We start from the raw sequence: 22,246 nt of genomic DNA on the forward strand, positions 1-22,246 counted from the left end.
ACTCAAAGGGCCGGAAGGAGGGATCTCTGTGATGTAGCGAACCCTCCTTCCCCGGTAATGGCCAGCCCTAAAGTCCCCGCCGTATCTGCCTCTCCCTGTCATGACCGCTATGCTCCGACCCACTCCCGTGGCCGTAGTCCCCCCAACCACCCCAGTACCCCCCGCCTTCCCTAGCAGGTCCTCCGAGCCAAGCATACTCAGACACTCACACAACCAGTCCCCACGTAATTATTAAAATACACAAATGCAACAATAATAACAATAAAAGTGGGTCACTCACACACTTACATACAATCCCATATACTCAACATACTAAAGATAGAAGGAAAAGGGAGAAAAAAAAGGAGGAAATAAGAAGAATAAAAGTAGCGCAAAATTGTTAAAGTGCGAGTTCAGGGAGAGCCAAATAGTTCTCAGCAGATGGCTCTGCAACAGACAGATTCTGGGAAAATCCAGAAAGTCCAGAGTAGTTGAAGGAAGCAGGGGGCTTTCTTGCATACTGCAAGTACCCCCGCTCATCTAATGGTGGCGCTCTCTGAGGCCAGAAGTCCAGGGTGGTATCAGGTAGCAGTGGCCGTGCCAGATGGAAATGCAGTCCAGAAGCCGCGCTCAAAAAAGAGTCAGATGTCGAACAGCAGAAGGCCCTGTAGAAGGCCCTGCAGCAGCAGCAACCAGGTGGGGGGGAGAGTTCGCCGAAAGGAGGGGCCAAGCCGAAGGGAGCGGGAGGAGGGGGTGCCCAGCCGAGCTGGAATGGCAGTAGATGTGAACAGCCTCCCATTCTCTCCCAGTACTGTTCCTGGCTGACCACCTTCTCCATGGGGCGATGGCTAGCCCGGCGTGAATCTCAATCCCTCACAAGGAGCAGCTGAAATGCCAAAGCCGAAAAAGAAAGAAACGTCACCCAGCAGCAGGGGGGGGGGAGGGCGAGGCTCTCTTAGCCAGCAATTAGAGAGGGCCAAAGCTCCCTCAGGCCAAGATTGTAGGTTGGCCTCGTTAAGAAACTTGCCTCTCCTTTCTGGGTTTGAAAATCCTCTTTGCCAAAATCCAAATAGGGTTTTCAGTTCCAAAGTGAATGAAGACTCACCTCTTCACTCTGGGTTTGCAGATTCTCTCCTTTCACTTTGAGTTGGAAAATCCTGCCTGGATTCATCATGGAGGATTTCCAGAGCAGCGAGGCAGGTTTCCATTTGCTTTTTTGATCTATGATAACACTTAAAACAAACTTAACACAACTGGGAATGCCAAGATTGCTGTCGCCTCACTTAACAACTACTTTGCTCAGCAACTGAGGTTTCAGTCCCCATTATGACCCCAGTGGTCATAAATTGAAGATTACAACTAGTCTAGAAATGTAAGTTAAGATTAGATCAGCATGCTCATGTATACATCATTTCTGAGTAATCTGTGGCTTGAGAATGAAGATTAATGTAACACATGAACATAATAACAGCATCTATTTACTAGCACCAAAGTCTGCTCCATGGTTTATTTTCAGTTAATGATTTTGTTTTCTTGCCTTTTCTGGGCAGATAGAACCTGGGACATGATATTCTCATATTAGCCTGAAACAAACCAAATCATAGCTGGCTTGAATGTATTTTGCTGTGTTTGCTGCTGAATCAGCCTTTACCATGGCATAGCAAACCAGCCTGCTATCTTTAGAGTTAATGATGATTTATTAACAGCCAGGCTATGGTTAGGTTCTAAGCTATGGTTAGAAATTCTGATTTCTTTTAATGAAACACAGTTTCTGTTGAGAATTTAGCAATTGTTACATATCAATCTTGCAAATCCGGTCAAAGCCCTTATTAATAATGGGCAGTCACATAAATGGTGTCCAAATTCAGAATTTGGCAAATACAGACCATTTCCACACATTTGTTCAGGTGCTTGATATTTCTTGAGTCCTTAAACTAGGGGAATACAGAAGAGCTTTTATTACATTGCAAGCCTCTTCCCAATTGTTCTGCTGGAGCATCAGTAATTGTGGGTTGGCTGCTACACAATGTCTTGGAATATATTCTTGTGTTGCCAGGCTTTGACAGAGATTTTCATTATGGAGAGTCTTGTTTTCAGTCTCCCTTTCTTTTTAGCTCTTACTCTTGGAAAATGTTAAATAAGTAAAACGAGTCAATTGACTGGATTTAGGTATTCCTGTAACACATTTACTATAAGTTATATTTAAGAAGAAGCCATCTCCTTCACTGTTGGACTCTGGGCAGTGTCCAATTAAACATAACTGATTAGTGATCTTAATGGAACCTAGTGAATGATATAGCCTGTTCTGAATTAATTTAATATTTTTGACTAGTTGATTAGGTCAATTAATTCCATTTTAATTTTTCTCCATTATATAATTCCTCTCATTGCTCTAGTTAAGTGTACAGATAATCCTTGATTTACAACCTCATTTGGGACCAGAATTTACAACAATGAGTGATGTGTTGTTAAGTGAGAGGTGCCTGATTTCATAACCTTTTTATTGCATAACCTTAATGATGTGATTTATTAAGTGAATCACATCATTAAGCAAATTTGAATTTCCTCATTGATTTTTCTTGTTGGAAGCCCTCTAGGACTATTGCAAATAGTGAACACATGACCCCAGGACACTGCAAATGTCATAAATACATGCCAGTTGCAAAGGGCCTAAATTTTGATTGCATGACCATTTGGCGTTGCAGCAATTATAAGTACATGGGCTGGACATAAGTTACTTTCTTCACTGCCACCATAAATTTAAATGGCTATTAAATGAATGGACATAAATTGGGGACTACCTGTATTGATGGAACAGAGACATTGTGTTTAGCTGGAGTAGGCAATCTTTTGTGAGAGGCCAAATCGATACAAATTGCTGAGGAGAAAAGGACGATCTTTGTTTTTCTGGGAAAGGGGGAAGTTTGAGGATTTTTTAAAACACTATTTGAACTTTATTTCAAAGCTTGCATCACAGTAAATACATGAAAACTACTACTAATTTATGGCAGTTTTGGTTAAAGTTTTAGGAGCTACATACAGTGAAATTGTGGTATTATAAGCTGATTTGTTGAATAAATCATAGTTGAGTAGATTATGCCAGTTTATTTACTGGATTACAAATTCTGGTAACAGAGCATAGGGTTTTGTTTGGGGTGTTTTGTTTTCTAACATTGGAGAAACTAAAAGGTCCATTTTAAGTGAAGCTTTCAGTCTTTTCATAGCAAGATCAAAGATGTAGGGGAGCACACGAGCATAAATTCAGTAAAATGTATTTATTGAATTGCATTATTAACAATAGTTAATGTATATATATATAGGATGCGAAGAAACATTTTCTTCCATAAGTTTTTTTAGAAATGAATTCATTTTTTCTTAATGAAAGTATGTACAGCTTTAAGTATACTCAGAGTTCTAGTTTCAAATCCTGATTAAATATAATTGTAATTAGTTTTAGGATGAATTCTGTCAAGATAAAATAGGAAAAAGAACACATTTAATCTTCCTTTATGCTGACTTTCTAGATAAGTCATTTTTAACTACAAGCAAATAATCTCAATTACTGTACTTTTGGGAATATAAAGTGCACTTTCCTGTCCTAAAAGTGGGTGAAAATTGTGGTGCATCTTATACATTGAATGTTGCTGAAGCCCCGCCCACCTGCTGCCCCCCCACCCTTCGGCTGTTTTCAGCCTCCACACGTTGTATTTTCAGCTTTCACACGCCCCATTTTAGACCTATTTCAGGCTGCAGGGATCGCCACAGCACATTGCTGCCGATCACTGCCTCCGTGTTTCACTTTTGGCCTCTGTGCGTCAAATTTTCAGCTGGTTCCAGGCGGCGGGGATCAGCGGCAGCAATCCCTACCGCCTGGAACTAGCAAAAAATGCAAAGTACGGAGGCCAAAAACAGGGTGTTGCGGAGGCCAAAAACTTGATGTGTGGAGACTGAAAACGCAACACGCAGAAGCTGAAAATGCAACATGTGGAGGTGGTGATGTGCAGCAATGTGTTGTGGCGATCACGGCAGCCTGGAGTGGGTCTAAAATGGAGCATGCGGGGCCACAAATGCGATGCGGCTATGTGCTGTGGCGATCCCCACAGCCTGGAACAGCTGATTGGTGGTATTCCGGGAGGCTGATCCAACTGCCAATCAGCTGCTCATGCTGAATCAGGCTGTGATAAGGTGCTGAATGTGACCAGACTGTTTGCTGCAAGGATGCTAGCCAGATGAATACCGATGGATATTGGTAGGCAGAGGCAGATTTTTTTCTTGTTTTCCTCCCCCAAAACTAATGTGCGTTTTCTACTCCAGAGCGTTTTCTACTCCCAAACGTTTATATTTTATATTTGTATATTTGTTATTTCTATTTTTTTTAAAAATGAATCTTTACAACACTAGAATATGCCATAATTATGTGGATTGTGCCTTTTCTCTGCAAGTAGTTACATTTTATAAAAGTGCATGAATTACACATAGAATTGTGTTTGGCTGCCTGCCCAGCACACTGCTTATTCACTTTTAAGACTGTTGGTAAGCCACATTTGTAGGAAATATTATGATATTTTACTACATCACCTTTACAAAAGAGTATGGTCTGCACTTTTCTGTATTGGTACATTGTGGTAATAATATCATGTTATTTTATTTATTAGTTCTAAAACAACAAAAACTTAAATCAAAAGCAAAATTCTTCTAATCTTAACTACAAAAATAACAACGTCAACATGCATATATATTTAATATTTAGCAGGTCAAATAATAAGGATCATGAGGATCACATTGTTAGGTTGGGATAAGAAAATTACATCAAGAAACTTAACATTTCAACTGAAAATGGATTAAAAAAATTGCAGCATTAATAGTATGGAATTTTCATGGAAATATATAACACTCCCTTTTATTCTTGATTTATGGCATTTTATAATGTGCTAAAATAAATGGCATTGTGGAGTTTTAATAGAAATAATTTGAAGTGAATTCTTAACATATTTGAAGAAATATTAGTTGCTTTATTATAATTAAAACTGGACTGGCCATGGACTATAATAAAGATCCTTGTGTTATAATTCAAATAATCATAGTAACCTATTATTTGCATAGAGGATATATTTACTCAATAAGAAGTTTTCTACCTGGTAATGTAATAGGCTAATTACTTTAGAGATATGTGTAGCTTCTTTTCAGTGTTCTGAAAAATGTATCTCCTTATTGCATCTTAGTAGATACGGAAGAACAATTTTATTGATTCTACAGGAGTTTTGTTAGCTTTTTCAAGAGGCATTTGGACTTTCTGGTTTTTCTTTTGAAGACTTTTCGCTTCTCGTCCAAGAAACTACTTCAACTGAAGAAAGGTCTTCAAAAGAATGACTGAGAATCTCCGTAGACATTTGGTTAGATGAGTTCTCTAACTTGATTAAGTTTTTAAATTTCATTTTTTTGATGTCACATTGTTACATTTCTGTTTTTTCCCATGCAGGGAAACTGCACTGCTGATTGATCCCAAAAACTCTTGTTCTTCCTCTCGCCAGTGGGTAGCCCTTGTTGTGGGCCATGAACTTGCTCACCAGTGGTTTGGAAACCTTGTGACTATGGTATTTAAGAAGTATATTTAAGTCACTTCAATTATAGCTAAATCCACGCCTATAGTCCTGAGTATCAGTATTGTTGGTGGCATCCTATATTTACTACTGACAACAAGCATATCGGCATTTGCATAATATTATATCATGTTATGTCAGCTGAGAAAAAGTGTGAAGATATGAAAACATTAGAGTAGATTAAATGGTGAATGTCATTCAGAGTGTCCCCAGTAAAATCAGGTTGAAATCTGAAGTCAGTATTAACTTGTCTGGCTATATCAACTTTAACGTGTATTTATTTTATATTCATGCTGGCTGCTATAGTAAGAGAGGGTGGAGGTTATACACCCCAGCTAAATCCAAGTATCCACGCAGGGTAATTTTCCATTTGTGACAGCTAATGCATCAGTAGAATAATCAATTGGAAAATTAATGCATCTGCTTTCTTTTAATAGATATACCTCTGTTTTTGCCCAAATTTACTACAGGTTTTGGATAAACTTTTACTTATTTTATACTTGGAGAGAGACTTTTTTTTTAAAAAAATGGGGGAAACTAGTATGGTGTACCTCAACCCATTTTTTCCCATTGTTCCATCAAGATAAAATTTTTCAAATAAATTTGCAGATTAATACAAATCAGTTTTTAATCCCATTTGTATATATGTTTCATAATTGAATTTTGGTTACTTGGAAGAGGGGAGCACGATGGCTCAGCAGTTAAAGATGCTGAGCTTATCAGCTGGAAAACAGCAGGCCAGGTTTGAGATCCAAGTGCTGTGCTACAGGTTGAGCTCTTGTTCCTGTTCACTTGGCAGTTTGAAAGCATGCAAATGCAAGTAGATTAAGAATGTTTAAATGTTTGAATGTTTAAATGTTTATTAACATTTGTAGGCCGCCCTTTTCCCTGAGGGGACTCAGGGCGGCTCACATAAAATCAGGAAGGGGGAATACAAACAATGACGTAGACACATATAATAAAAGTAATAAGCAACATTCATTCATCATTTGGGAGGGGCGGCTATCCTTGTCCCCAGGCCTGACGGGCTAGCCAGTTCTTAAGGGCTGTGCGGAAGGCCTGGACGGTGGTGAGGGTACGAATCTCCACGGGGAGCTCGTTCCAAAGGGTCGGGGCTACTACTGAGAAGGCCCTCCTCCTTGTAGTTGCCAGCCGGCACTGGCTGGCCGATGGAATACGGAGGAGGCCCAATCTATGAGATCTAATTGGTCGCAGGGAGGTAATTGGCAGAAGGCGGTCTCTCAAGTACCCAGATCCACTACCATGCAGGGCTTTATGGGTGACTAATAGCACCTTGAAGCGCATCCGGAGATCGACAGGTAGCCAGCGCAGCTCGCGGAGGATAGGTGTTATGTGGGTGAACCGAGGTGCACCCACAATCACTCGCGCGGCCGCGTTCTGCACTAGCTGAAGTCGCCGGATGCTCTTCAAGGGCAGCCCCATGTAGAGCACATTGCAGTATTCCAGCCTAGAGGTCACAAGGGCCCGAGTGACTGTTGTGAGAGCCTCCCGATTCAGGTAGGGTCGCAACTGGCGCACCAGGCGAACCTGGGCGAATGCCCCCCTGGTCACAGCCGTCAGGTGGTGGTCAAACGATAGCTGTGGATCCAGGAGGACTCCCAAGTTGCGAACCCTCTCTGAGGGGTATAAAATTTGACCCCCCAGCCTGAGTGATGGAATATTGGTCGAATCTTTGGGAGGGAAGCACAACAGCCACTCGGTCTTTTCTGGGTTGAGTACAAGCTTGTTAACCCTCATCCAGTCCATAACGGCCTCAAGGCCTCGGTTCATCACGTCTGCCGCTTCATTGAGTTGGCACGGGGCGGACAGATACAACTGGGTATCGTCCGCATATTGATGGTATCTGATCCCGTGCCTGCGGATGATCTCTCCCAGCGGGTTCATGTAGATGTTGAATAGTAGGGGGGATAAGACCGAGCCCTGAGGCACCCCATATGTTAGGGGCCTAGGGGACGATCTCTGCCCCCCCACTAACACCGACTGCGACCTGTCCGAGAGGTAGGAGGAGAACCACCGCAACACGGTGCCTCCCACTCCCACCTCCCGCAGTCGTCGCAGAAGGATACCATGGTCGATGGTATCGAAAGCCGCTGAGAGGTCAAGGAGGACCAGGATGGAGGAATGTCCTCCATCTCTGGCTCTCCAGAGATCATCGGTCAATGCGACCAAAGCGGTTTCTGTGCTGTAACCGGGTCTGAAGCCTGACTGGAAGGGGTCAAGATAGTTTGCTTCCTCCAAGGACCGTTGGAGCTGGAAGGCCACCACCTTCTCAACAACCTTCCCAAGGAAGGGAAGGTTGGAGACTGGGCGATAGTTATTAAGAACAGCTGGATCCAGAGATGGCTTCTTTAGGAGGGGTCTCACCACCGCCGCTTTCAGTGCGGCGGGGAAGTTCCCCTCCCGAAGAGAGGCGGTAACAACCGCCTGGATCCAGCCTCGTGTCACCTCACTGCTGTTAGTAACCAGCCATGAGGGACACGGGTCCAGTACGCAGGTGGAGGCACTTACAGCCCTCATGGCCTTGTCCACATCCCCGGGGGTAACATCTTGAAACTCAACCCAGAGATGGTCTACTTGATCCTCTTGTGCCTCGGCTGGAACTGCGGGGATGGAGTCCAAGTCCGACCGAAACCGAGCAATTTTGTCCGCTAAGAATTGGGCATAATCCTCAGCTCTGCCCTGCAAGGGTTCCCCCACTTCCCTTTTATTTAGTAGGGAGCGGGTTATCTTAAACAGGGCGGCTGGGTGAGACTCAGCGGACGCAACCAAGGTGGCTATGTGAGATCTTTTCGCTGCCCTAAGTGCCCTGGTGTATTCCTTGGTGCTGGTGGTTACCATTGCTCGGTTCGATTCGGACTTATCGGACCTCCATCGGTGCTCTAGGCATCTCCTCCGGCGCTTCATCTCCCGGAGTTCCTCGGTGAACCAAGGAGGTCTCCGGGATCCGCCGCCTCGGAGGGGCCGTAGTGGCGCAATCCGGTCGAGGGCCTCCGATGCTGCCGAGTGCCAAGCAGCAACCAGAGTCTCTACCGGACTGTGGGCGAAAGTATCAGGAATGACCCCAAGCTCCGTCTGGAACCTTAACGGTTCCATAAGTCGCCTGGGGCGGAACCACCTGGTCGGTTCCTCCTCCCTACAGTGGGGGTTTGGTCTCCGGAAGTCGAGCCTCAGTAGGCAGTGGTCTGACCACGACAGGGGTATGATGTCGTTACCCCTCAGACCAAGATCACAAATCCACTGCTCCGAGAGGAATACGAGGTCGAGCATGTGACCCGCCGAATGGGTTGGGCCCCGAATTACTTGGGTCAAGCCCATGGCTGTCATGGAAGCCATGAACTCCTGCGCCCCATCAGAGTTTTCACCGAGCGACGGCAAATTAAAGTCCCCCAGGACCATCAACCTAGGGAACTCAATTGCCAGCTCCGCTACCAACTCGAGGAGTGAGGGGAGGGCTGCTGCAACGCTGTTGGGAGGCAGGTACGTTAACAGCAGACCCACTTGACCCTTGAGGTCCAACTTTATCAGCAGAGACTCACACCCGACAAGCTCCGGAGCAGGGACCCTACGAGGAACTAACGACTCCCGGATAACAATGGCCACACCCCCACCCCTTCCCTGGGCTCTCGGCTGGTGTAGCACCTGAAATCCTTCTGGGCACAGCTCTACAAGGGGGACTCCTCCCTCTGGGCCCAGCCAGGTTTCAGTAATACATGCCAGGTCTGCCCTCTCGTCTAAAATTAAGTCCCGGACGAGAGGAGCTTTATGTACCACAGACCTGGCATTTAGCGACAGCAGCCTGAGTCCAGGGTCCTGATTACTTGCGCCATCTGGTCTCAGAGTGGGACTCATAGGGCCGGAAGGAGGGATCTCTGTAATGTAGCGAACCCTCCTTCCCCGGTAATGGCCTGCCCTAAAGTCCCCGCCGTATCTGCCCCTCCCTGTTACGACCGTAATACCCCGACCCTCTCCCGTGTCTCTGGTCCCCTCAACCACCCCCATGGCCCCCGCATCTCCCGGCAGGTCCTCCGAATCATACATACCCATGCACTCCCCCAAACAGTCCCCACGTAAGAGTTAAAACTCAAAAATTTACAACAATATAATAATAAAAAGTGGGACATTCATTCATCTCATACGTATCTCATGCATATCCCATACAAAGAAAGAAGAGAAAGATGAAAGAAAAGAAAGAAACTAAAGTAGTTGCGCAGTTGATTAAAATTTAAGGTGCGAGTTCAGATGGCAAAATTGGCTCTTAATGTTCAGAGTTAAAGTGGCTAGGGACCAATTATAATTCAGATGGAATATATGGGGGAGTGTCTTATAGCCCCTCTCTTCTTCTGCAAATTTGTTGGTCAAAAGGTCCTGCGGGGGTTCAGTGCGAACACACAATGCTGCCATCGTCTGTCCACCCGCAGCCCAGGTCCAAAGTTTTCCTTCTGGGGGTAAAACCACTCCAAGGAGTTCCCAAAGGCACACCACTAAAAATAAGTAGGGTAAAAAGATGGAACAGGCGTTGTAATTGCCAGGGGACACCGTCGCTGTTCTCCAGATGGAACTTGCTTCCTCAGTGTTAAATGGCCGAGGCAGACCGAGAACCACCGGAATCCCTAGAGCCAATGGGATCATCCAGGTCTGTAAAGTCCAAGGGTGGTCTCCCCCGTTCCTCGTCCCCACTGCAGGCAGACAGAGTAGGGAAGTGGGGCAGGCGATGAGGCCGCTAAAGAACGACGCCGCTGCCACCGAAGAGGTATCCCTTTGGTGGGAAAGTAACAACATTCTGTGTGCCTTACTATAATAACCATGCTGGCCATATTACCAGAGAAAATGCTTTTTGAGAACACTGGCTCCCTCGGCCATGAAACTGAGATAAGCACCACGCCCTAGAATTGGACACAACTAGACAGAGAAACCTTTACTTTTACCTTATCTGGAAAAGAGGGGTTAAGCAGAAAACTGATGCTTTATCCAACTTCTGTAGTGATCCACTCCTCATTGCTCATATAGGCTTTATTTCTATATTTATAAGGAGAAGTTTTATGGGAGGAAACTTAAGTTTATATCATTTATGATATTAAGATGAAGTAACTGATACAGGAGTGATTATAAACAACCAGCAAATTCTGGTAACTTATGAAGTCGATACTCATTGATGAATTTCAGGATGCTTTAGGATATTTATTTTGTACTTTTTAAGAGATTGAATGTTTTGTTTGAATTTCTCCCACAATCCCTTTGACACATACATGATTGGAAGTAGTAGATGTGACCTCTTTCCATGGCATCTGTTTCCATGGATTTTGCCTGCTGTGTGTTACTGATAAGGCCAACTTCCTTCTGCTATCACAGACCTTTCACTTAATAGCACTGTGGTCATTGTTGAAATGGAAAAATATTAACCCCAAACCATTTATTTTTAGCATTTGATTAGTATTAGGATATTGAAGAAACAGCTTTATGTGACTGTAAGATAATGCAATGTTTTGGAGTTAAAAGCAAAAAATAACTTGTAGTACATGGAAGGGCCCATATACAACCTATCTGCAATTCCTTAAATCAAATTTGTTGTTTCTTCGGATTTTGTTAGAGCAGTAGAATGCAGATACTTGTTCCTGGGGAACATACCATTCCAATATGCATGACCTCATACACTCCAGAATACTTTTTGTCAACTCACCACCACTACCCACCCTTACCAAATAAATTTTCTAACGTGAAAGGGGCCCTGGATAAAAATAATTTTTATAGTCCTGATTGTATCAAAGTGTTTATTTCTCAGAATGACTTCTCTTTTCCTATATATTTTGCTTGGTAACTGTTAGCACATAGATACCTGAGCAGGAAGAGCTGGTGTTATGTGCTAATATGAGATATTTACAGGCAGCACAGTCATGAGTTTATCAGTTACAGTTTCACTGTAGAGGAGATAATAGAAATGCTGGCAAAATAATTAAATCTATTCTGAATTCCAAACAAAACTCCATGATATTTCTTGATACGAGACACAGTGGCACAGGGATTAGAGTGCAGTACTGCAGGCTACTTTTGCTGACTGCCAGCTGCCTGCAATTTGGCAGTTTAAATTTCACCAGGCTAAAGGTTGACTCAGCCTTCTATCCTTCCGAGGTGAGTAAAATGAGGACCCAAATTGTTGGGGCTCTAAGCACTTAGAGAAGGCTGTAAAGTACTGTTAAGTGGTATATAAGTATAAGTGCTATTGCTATTGCTATTCCTACTATTTTTATGGAGTAATTTCTTGATGATAGTTTTAAGACAGTTGCTGCAACACTGAATTTCACATACTGTATTTTATATTATAATTTCCATAGATAATTCATGCAGTAGACAATTCATTTTTCATGGAAATGCTATGGGCACTCTCTCATATGGATCAGGGGCAAGATAAAACAAAGTCAGTGTGCTAACTTAGAAGGTGTGGGACTAACACTGATAATACCAAGTTCTAGCCTGCCTTCAGTCATGGAAGTACATGGGTGACTTTAGGCCATTTACTCTTTCTTAGCCAATCTCTGTTACCATAGAGAAAAGTCGAACAAATCCTGATTTGAGCTGTGAAATGAAAATTAGAATAAATTTAATGAATAAATGAAGGAAATGTCAGATTGTCAAGATACGACATAGTTAGCTGCAAGTGGGGAAGGGCCAATAATACTTCAAATATACTGAATGATACATATAACAAGGCAGCAAATTAGTACTAATTTTGGAGTATCTAAACTTGCGAGAAAAATATCAGTATTTTCCCTTTTCGCAATGTTTCTTAGTTGCATAATGACTGAAAGTAACTTTTTGAAGAATCGGAACTATCACGATTGCTTACATCCTAAAGGTCAAATTTGTTCAATATCTTTTAGGTATTAAAACATAACACATTTTACTCTTATTTATTGAATTTTATAGGAGACTGGATAATGTATTGCCCCCTTTAGAATTATTATATACTTTCCACAATTTTCCCATCTTTTTCTTAATCACTATGACCAGCTTCTCTATAAATCACTATGACAGCTTGCCCCTTTGACACAAGTTTTTATTTATCTTCCATTGTTGTGTAAGACTACTAACAGAAACTTTGGGAGTTTGATTTATCATACAGGTATGCATTTGCTTACCTTCTAATATAGCCTAAGTTTCTAAAATAATACACTGTATAAAAATAACTTTTTCTCTGTGATCAAGTTATAAAATATGATGACATTACTAGATTTCTAGAATTTTGTTAATGCTAGTGATGCTTTTTTCCATTAAACCCCGGAGTTTGGGATTCTCTGATAAAATCCAAACTACAATGAAAATTGTTGTTTATTTCTTATTGTGATTATTAGCCAGAAATATTTTTTATCCAATGGCAGTTTAGTAGTACTAACTTGTTTTATTTGTTGCAAATAAATGAATATGTAAGCTTTTTTTTATTAAGTTGCTTCTGAGCTGCTTCACCAGCTATTTTGGCTGGGGAATTCTGGCAGTTGTAAGTCTGTAATGCTTAAAGCTGCCAAGATTGGATACCTCTTGCCTAGAGTTATTACATTTCCAGAAAAGGTCCAAGTCCAATTCCTCTTGAATTCTGTTGACCCATGGTCAGTATTTAGTATTGTGGTGGTCGACCAGATTCTTATATATAGGCTTGAGCTTCTTGAACTTCTGAAGTAGAACTTAATGTGTGATCTTAATCCTTCATGCCTGACAGAAGATTGAGATAAAGCTTAGAAAGTTGCCATTTAAGAAAGATAATATTTATGCTTAGTATGTATTTTTCACTTTTGCAGATAGTGGAGATTTTTTCATACAGACTTCATTTCTGCTTAAAAAAATCTAGTTATTAGCCATTTATAAGATGTTATATCTTAGAGTCTGATAGCTAAACATTATATTGTGCTTTAAAATGCAGCCTAAAACTAAATTGTTACTAGGAATAATTTTCTTTCTTCTGTTCAGGAATGGTGGACTCACCTGTGGCTCAATGAGGGCTTTGCATCCTGGATTGAGTACCTTTGTGTAGACCATTGCTTTCCAGAATATGATATTTGGACTCAGTTTGTATCTGCTGATTACACAAGAGCTCAGGAGCTTGATGCGTTAGACAACAGCCATCCTATTGAAGTGAGTGCCACCTAAATTAGTGAAAGGTGGTGGTTTTTTTCTTGCATTTCTTCAAACAGAAATCTTCTGATAATTGAGGGGACAAAGCACAACAAATTAGCAAATTATTTGATATCTTAAACTAAGGGATTATATTGTAAACTCATTTGCTTAATATTTATTCAGTTGCGAGCCTTATATTTGTTGTATAACTTACTCCTTTTCTCGTATCTAGGTCAATGTAGGCCATCCATCTGAAGTGGATGAAATATTTGATGCAATTTCTTACAGCAAGGGAGCATCAGTAATTCGAATGCTACATGATTATATAGGGGATGAGGTAAATATATACACAAACACACACACAAACATAATAAAATTTAACTATGGATGTTTGTCTTGTGTGTAGTGAAGCTTCTTCAAACAGCAATTCAGGTTCTGGAAGTTACAAAGCAAAGTGTCAAGCTAAGGCCCCTTTTATTGATCTTTTTAGTAAGGTATAGGAAGCATTGATAAGTTGGTAGTTGTGTCCATCCCACACTCCTCCTTAATAGGGATGTAAAACTAGTCAGGTTTTGGCACATCTTCGTGAGTATGCCACATGTGCAACCAAAGTCCTGTTTTACTATAAGTATACTCATGCTATATACTGCAAGCTAGGATTTTTCATGAAGAGATTGCTTTCTAAAGCAATAAACTCTTTTGTCCATGTCTCTCAAATTAGAAGATGTATATTGTTTACTTATACCACAAAATAATTTCGACTTATGACAAGAATGGAGCCCAAAATTTATGTTGCTAAGTGAGACATTTGTTACATAATTTGCCCTATTTTATTTCCACAGTTGTTAAGTGAATCGCTGCAGTTAAGTTACTAATAGGGTTGTTAAGTGAATCTGATTTTCCCATTGATTGTCAGAAAGTTGCAAAAGGTGATCATATGATCATGAAACACCGCAACTGTCCTAAATATGAACCAATTTCCAAATGTCTGAATTTTGATCATCTGACCATGGAGATGCTGCAATAGTCATAAGTGTGAAAAACAGTCATAAGTCACTTTTTTCATTGCTTTTGTAACTTTGAACAGTCACTAAATGAACTTGTAAGTCAAGGACTGTCTGTAATATCTGTTATTTAGTTGCTATTTCTATGGATAAAGTATAATAATTTACAATTTAAATAGTATTCCATTCTATGTTATGAATATGGAGTTGAAATTCTATTCCACAGAAAAAATAAATGATATATTTACAATTATTGATATAGAAATGAAAACTAGAAACAAATACTAGATAATAGCCAAGAAGATGGCAACTACTAGTAGAAGAATAAAACCTATTCTTCAAAATAGGAAAAGTGTTTCTAATTGGAATTTAGATATGGCCTACTATATCAATTGACTGAGTTTTCATCAATATAGCTCAAACATTCTGAGAATTGTTTAACTACAACTTTAAAAAAATTGAACAATTAGGGTGTGCCATTTAATGGGATGAAAATTAATTTTTGCATTTTTTTCAGTGAGGTTAAAAAATGTTTTAACACCAAGAATTCAAATCTGTTGTTACTTTTAAAATTGCACTTTTAGCTTGGTATGGTAAAGCTACATCTGATCATATACTCCTCAAAAGTCATTAAGCTTATCTTCTCAAAATTATACTTGTACCACAAAAATTAAAGTTTTTTTCTGCATGAATCTTATCTAGCTTAGCAAAAATAATCCATGCAATCATAAAGCAACATCAGAAAATAATTATCTGAATTACAAAAATGTTTAAGCGAATTGCATGAAGTCTTGTTTTAATTTGTTCTTTGACATCAGCCACCGACTTGCTGCTTGGCTTCTGATATAACCCTCATGTTTACACTCTGCTTGTTGCTTCGGTGACCTGTTTCTCACAGCTCTCTATTGATTGGGCATGACAGGGCCACTGTAGTATTTGCATTGATTCATCAATTAACTTCCTTATTTTCTCTGTAGTCAGTTTACATGTCAAATGTGGCTCATATACACCTTCAGAACAGTCAATCAGCTCCATTTTCTTGAATGTACAAAAAAATCTCCCAGCGCGTCATTCTTTGCACTCCTCAAGTCAATGATCTTTTGTATACCAGTTCTCCTCTTTTGAATGTTATCTGAACACAAGAATGTCTGTATTATCATTTCACTGAAAGCGTACCATGCTGAGTGCTGAATGATCGGCAAAACAGCATCTACTACAGCATTCTTTTGCCAATGTGACTTGCTGCAGCTGGATCAATGCATAATGCGGGCCTTCAATCCAAGAATATTTTATTTTGATGTTGAACCAGCAATGGTAGTACACACCAATTATGTATTCCACTATCATTCTTAAGTTTTGGAGAGTTTTGTCTTTAAAGCCATGTTTTAGAACTCATATTCGACAAAGCATATTTGCAATTTGTCAACCAATGTGAATGGCTTATGGGCCCAATTTCCAGAAGAACAGATATGTGGGAAGTTCTCCTTATTGCCTATGAGAGCCAATATTTATATGCTTGATCAGTAGAGAGATCCTTTATAACACACTTGCTCAGTGAAATGGGAGCCTAAACAATTGAACTCTTGGTGAATGAAGGATCAGTGTTAAATTCTATTGAAGTGCCTAACATGTTGCAAATTTTACTTGCCCATTTGTTGTTAGAAAAAGTCTTGCCATCTAAATTTGTGATTAAGTGCCGTAAAGGTGACTCAATTCATGTGTAGTGCACACATCAATCAGATCAACCTCCGATCAAGCTTGAACTATACCCAGTGCATGGCACCACCTTCACAGCCAGCATTTGTAGAATCTCCTTCAATGACCTTCAAGCTTTTGTCAATATCTTTTCTTCATAAAATGCACCAGATTGTCTACTATCACTTGACAAGGTTTTCCTGTTTTTGAGCCTTTCTCTGGAGTGAAATGACAAAGATACCTTTGTCATTTCCAGATACCACCCAGCTCACTGGACACAGAATAATGTTCTAATTTGATGGTACTACAGAATTGCTGGTCTGAATTGTTTGCTTTCAGCATAACTTTAGTTACATCTATGTGGCCATCGAAGAAGATGCATTCTATTTTGCCTTTCTTACAGAGTTCATCAAATTCTTGAGCTAGGGACTTCATAATTTTTTTTCTGGGCTCTCTTGACTTTATTGTGGTCAACTATACTATATATATCTTGTCTTCTTTGGTGACCAAGCCAGCATCTATGAAGGCAGCTGTAATAATGGCAGCAGTGGCATGTAGACAAACACCTTATCTTCTGCTTTCCATAGCGACATTTGTTATTTCTAATCTATTGTATTCTGTTTTTTCTTTTGAAATAGAGGCATGTATGTTTGGTGTAAGGCCTCTTCATAACTTCCATCACATTCCTCTTCATCATCAGTCGTCTTTCCTTCATTTTTATCATAAGAGATAATTCATCAATATCAAAATGTCTGGAACACTTCTCTACTTATATTTAGCAAGCCTTTGTCTCTCATTGTGTTGCTGCTTTTGCCTTTTGCCTACTTGTTTCTGCTCAAGCACATCCGGCAAACCAGTCTAGTGCAAGAACCAATCTTGCCTCTCTGCTTTAATGAAAGCAAGTCCCTTCAATGTTATCTTTGTCTCCTTAGGGCAGGTAAGTTAGTGTGAGCTTCTTTTTTGCAGCCAGCAGGGTAGTTGAACAGAACAATTTAACATTTGTAGTTGAGGTTGTCAGTTTGTCAAGTTTCATAATGAAAGTCTCTTTGACACCTAGCTTTCCTACAAGAAATACGTTTATGGTTTAACCCCAGCTCTCCTGGGTCTTGTTCAAAATTGTCAGTCATGAATTTACAACAGGGATCAAAAAAGAACTGATTGCTTGTTTCCACTTTTCCAGTACTTTTCGTTCTATGTCTCTTGTAAGACTGGCTGCTGTGTGGTTTCTAGCATCATCACTACTTTGTTCTCTTAACAGTAGGCATATCTGAGAATGTCTCACAGTGTTGGGGAGTTCAGACAGCAACAAATCTCTGCCAGCCCCAATTAGGTTGCTCATGTGAGTGAAGGTTCCCAGTCTTCTTCTCTTTTAAAAAGCCATTACAGATCAGTTATCACACTCACAGGAAATGTTATTAACTGTTTCCTGTGGTATCCTGTGGACCAGCGGTATTAACATTCTCAGACAAAATAACGTTTCACAAAAAGAGAAAGACAGTTTAACCTGTGAAATGAAACAAACAAAATGGTAAAAAATGATATTGGTGTAGTTATTTAACAAACACATCTACATTATGTTAAAGTAACTAAAATACCTTTACAGTTCCTCATGGCATGTCACAACTTTTGAGCACCCCTAATGTTTGGAAATTGAAATTGACATGCCTTAGAAATTAAACAAAAAATGTTAAAAAGTTATGATATTTATGTAGTTATTTACCAAACAAATCTAAATTATGTTAAAGTAAGCAAAATATCTTTACAATCCTCAAGGCATGTCACAACATTGAGCACCTCTGTTTGTAAATTGTAAATTAAAATTTGACACCCCAATGCACCCCAGCTCTGCTCTTGACACCCTTTTTCATCATTGTCTTGTATAAGGCTAACTTATGAAGTAGGGACTCTTTTTTTGTCTGTGCAAGATTTGTATAAGACTGCATAAGGAACAGTATTGTATTGCTATTTATACATAATTTCTATGTCATAAAGCCTGTAACTCCATTCACAAGAAGAATTCTAGTCAGGAACATCATCTGAGATTATTCTTGAATTTTGAGACCTGGCTAAGAGAGTATTCCTTTGTTGAGACTAATTTATATAACCCTGGTGACCTGGTGGGCCATTGTAAATTTGTAAATTAGAAAATTGTAAATTTCTAAATTCTGAATATATGCATAACTAGGTTGCACTGAATAAAATAGAATAGCATAGAATAGAATAGAAGAGTGGGATGGGACATTGGAGGTCTTCTAATCCAATCCCCTGCTCAGGCAGGAAACCCTAATGGGGCCCAAGGTGGTATGCCATGGGTGACACGCAGAGCCCTCTTTGGGGGCACGCCAGCTATCACCCCAGCCCAGCTCCACTGTGCATGTGTGTAGGCTGCTGGTCAGCTGGTCTTCAGGTCTCTGCTGTGCACGCATACGCGGGGGGTGCTCGCATTGCATTTTGGGGCCTCACGCAGCGTCCCCAAGTTCCGTTTTGGCTTTCAGGTTGGTGCAGGAAGGCTTCCAGGCCCAAAACAGGGTGCAGGTGGCATGCCATCCTGTGCCCCATTTTGGGCCTGGAAGGCCACCTGCACCAGCCTGAAAGCCAAAAATGGCAGGGAGGGGGGGAAAGTGCATGTGTGGGGAGAGCAGGGGAGCGCAGGGGTGTAGCTTGCGTAAGTGTGGGGGTTGCACGCAGTGGGGTCGCATGTGTGATGATGGGGCAAACACGTGGGGGTCATGGGTGCCCCCCCACGCATTGCATTATTGCTTTCTGCACGTGATGATAAAAAATGTAGCCATCACTGCCCTATACCATTTCAGACAAATGGTTGTCTAGTCTCTTCTTAAAAACTTCCAGTGTTGGAAATTCGCAACTTCTGGAGGCAAGTTGTTCCACTGCTTAATTTTTCTAACTGTCAGGAATTTTTTTCTTAGTTCTAGGTTGCTTCTCTCCTTGATTAGTTTCCATCCATTGGTTCTTGTCCTGCCCGCAGGTGCTTTGAAGAATAGCTTGACTCCCTCTTCTTTGTGGCAACCCTTGAGATATTGGAATACTGCTATCATGTCTCCCCTAGTCCTTCTTTTCATTAAACTAGACATACCCAGTTCCTGCAAGTGTTCTTCATATGTTTTAGCCTCCAATCCCCTAATCATTTTTGTTGTTTTTCTCTGCACTCTTTCTAGAGTCTCCACATCTTTTTTACATTGTGGTGACCAAAACTGAATGCAATATTCCAAGTGTGGCCTTACCAAGGCATTATAAAGTGGTATTAACACTTCATGTGATCTTGATTTTAATTACATGTAAAAGAAATAAAATTAGTTTTTGCCATAGCCCTAATCCCTCTGCTCCCTATACTTCATAATTTACGTAAAACCTCATGCTGAAAAATACCTGCTAAATATTAAAAGTACATAACAAAAGGATAAATCTTGTCTGGTCTAAAATAAAACACTTGAAGAATACTCTAGTGATTCATCTGCAGTTCCTGCTTGCTCTGGTACAAAGACACCCATATTGTTTTAACCTATCCCCGGCTCATTGGAAGGGCAAATTTTGCCATTATATCTTGTTCCATTATAAACATAAAACTTTTTCTACTTCTGGTGAAACATTCTAAGCAGTCAATTTGCAATTAATTATTCCAGGGTACATTTAGAGGTTTGGTCTGCTACTGGGAGGATATCCTCTCTATTCCTGGTAACAGTTTTGGGGCTTTTGGCTTTTAGCATTAGAAAATCATGGTCAAAAAAAGTAAGTTTTCTTACTAGGTGAAAAAGTCATGGTATCTTTGTCTTTTGACAATCCATACATGGCAGAAATGGGGAGACAAGGACTCTGAATTTATCTTGAACAATACACCATGCTGACTCTCTCTTGCCTGTATAATGATGCAGTATAAGATTTTTCAAACTATTTGATGGTGAGGAGAGCTAAGAGAGAATTCTTTTGAATATAACTATTTTTTAATCATTTTAATTCTTGATCAGGAGTTGCAAGTTTTTGTTTCTTTTAGAATTAATAGGCTCCAATGCCTGAAGCTGCATATATATTATTTCATTCTTATACTATTTAAACACCCTTTTAAAATCTTGGAATATGTAATTCCATTCACAAGCAGAATTCTAGTTATGAAACTCATCTGAGATTGTTCCTGAACTTTAAAAAGTTTTTAAAAAGGATTGCATTTATGCAATTTTTATATTTATAAAATTAGAAAATTTCTAAAATTTCTAATTTTATAACAATACATGTTGAGATAGTTTATTTCTGCATAATGAAAAAAGATAAATATGAGCCCATTTCTTTTAATGTTTAAGTTTTACCCTTAAATAGATTATAAGCATCAGACTCAGTTGAACTAATCCTAAGGCTTCCCAAAAGTGATAGAATTTAAAAATTATAGTTAAAAACTATTATTTGCTTTAAAATAAAGACATATTAATCCATGTGGACAAAAATATAAAATCCATTCTTAGGCATATCTAAAGCCAAAGAATATGACACATATTTTTCACTTTTTCCATTAATAAAAATAAATAATGTTTTCTTTTTTGGTATTTCAATTAATCATAATATATACAGTATGCAGTGGGGTACCCCAAGGCTCTGTTTTAAGCCCAGTACTATTCAACATCTTCATCAGTGATTTGGATGAAGAGATAGATAGGGAGCTCATTAAATTTGCAGATGGCACCAAGCTATCAGGAATAGCCAACACTCCAGAAGATAGGTTTAAGATTCAGAAGAATCTTGACAGAACTTGAACATTGGGCACTATCTAACAAAATGAAATTCAGTGGTGAAAAAGTAACATTCTACATTTAGGCAAGAAAAACCAAATGCACAGGTACAATATAGGTGAAACCTCGCTCAATAGTAGTAACTCTGAGGGGACTCTTGGAGTCCTAATGGACAATCATTTAAATATGAGCCAGCAGTATGCTACAGCTGCCAAAAATAGTTCTATCACAGTTCTAGGCTGCATTAACAGAGGGATAGAATTGAGTATAGTTAATATGATTATTTCCCAATCATTTTTCTGCTCTGCCAGATTCTAAGTTACAATCTAATAAAATTTTTGGTGATTTTTTGGAGTTGTATCCAAGGCTTTTGAACATTGTTTTGGCTCAACATTTCACATTGTGAACTAAACATTGTTTTATTAATAAGGTCCATATGTACCACAAGTATTGTGACAGTTAAATGGACAGTATTATACATATAATAATAATTTTTTATTAATCAGAAAACTCTGTTCTTAAAAAAATGATTTTGTGGAAAAGCAGAAATGAATTAATTCTGATAATTTTGTTTGTTTTGAAATTCTTGTTTTATAGGATTTCCGGAAAGGAATGCACCTGTATCTTACCAAGTTTCAGCATAAGAATGCTTCTACAGGTAATTGTAACGCTTGTGGTTTTTGGTTTTTTTCTCCAGAGCGTTTCATTTATGAAAGAGGGTAACATTTATATAAGTTATCCCATACTGAATTTCTCTAACCAGAAAGACAAGAAATGTAGTTTTCTAGCAATTATAAATTGTAGTTTATGAAATCTTAACCTTTCCTGCAATCCTTTCTTTGGTGTATTACTTTGGTGCAATAGTAATCTACTACCAGACTCCCATAGTGAATTCTGAGCTTTTTCCATTTGTTTCTCCAATCCTGCTCAAAATAATCCAGTCTAGTATTATGCTAAGTCCTTGATCAATTTCTTTTTCTAAAAGATAAGTGGTAGATAATATTGTATGAAAACACTGTTGCTTTTAATATTGTATATAAGAACATCCACATATTAATTTTGTATAGGACATTTATATACAGTGACACATGCCAAAATCTTGTAATCT

General features: G+C 39.8%; 1 protein-coding gene across 2 annotated transcripts in view; it reads left to right on the forward strand.

Moving 5' to 3' along the window:
* The window catches only part of NPEPPS (aminopeptidase puromycin sensitive), a 118,041-nt gene that overhangs the window by 52,876 nt on the left and 42,919 nt on the right, over positions 1–22,246 (forward strand). For both annotated transcript variants that reach the window (XM_032236744.1, XM_032236743.1), the window contains 4 exons: positions 5,459–5,573; positions 13,557–13,721; positions 13,936–14,040; positions 21,736–21,796. In XM_032236744.1, coding sequence (XP_032092635.1) covers positions 5,459–5,573; positions 13,557–13,721; positions 13,936–14,040; positions 21,736–21,796 — 446 coding nt within the window. The remainder of the gene's footprint in view (positions 1–5,458; positions 5,574–13,556; positions 13,722–13,935; positions 14,041–21,735; positions 21,797–22,246) is intronic.

This window comes from Thamnophis elegans, chromosome Z, assembly GCF_009769535.1.
Source record: "Thamnophis elegans isolate rThaEle1 chromosome Z, rThaEle1.pri, whole genome shotgun sequence".
In the NCBI taxonomy this organism is placed as follows: domain Eukaryota; kingdom Metazoa; phylum Chordata; class Lepidosauria; order Squamata; family Colubridae; genus Thamnophis; species Thamnophis elegans.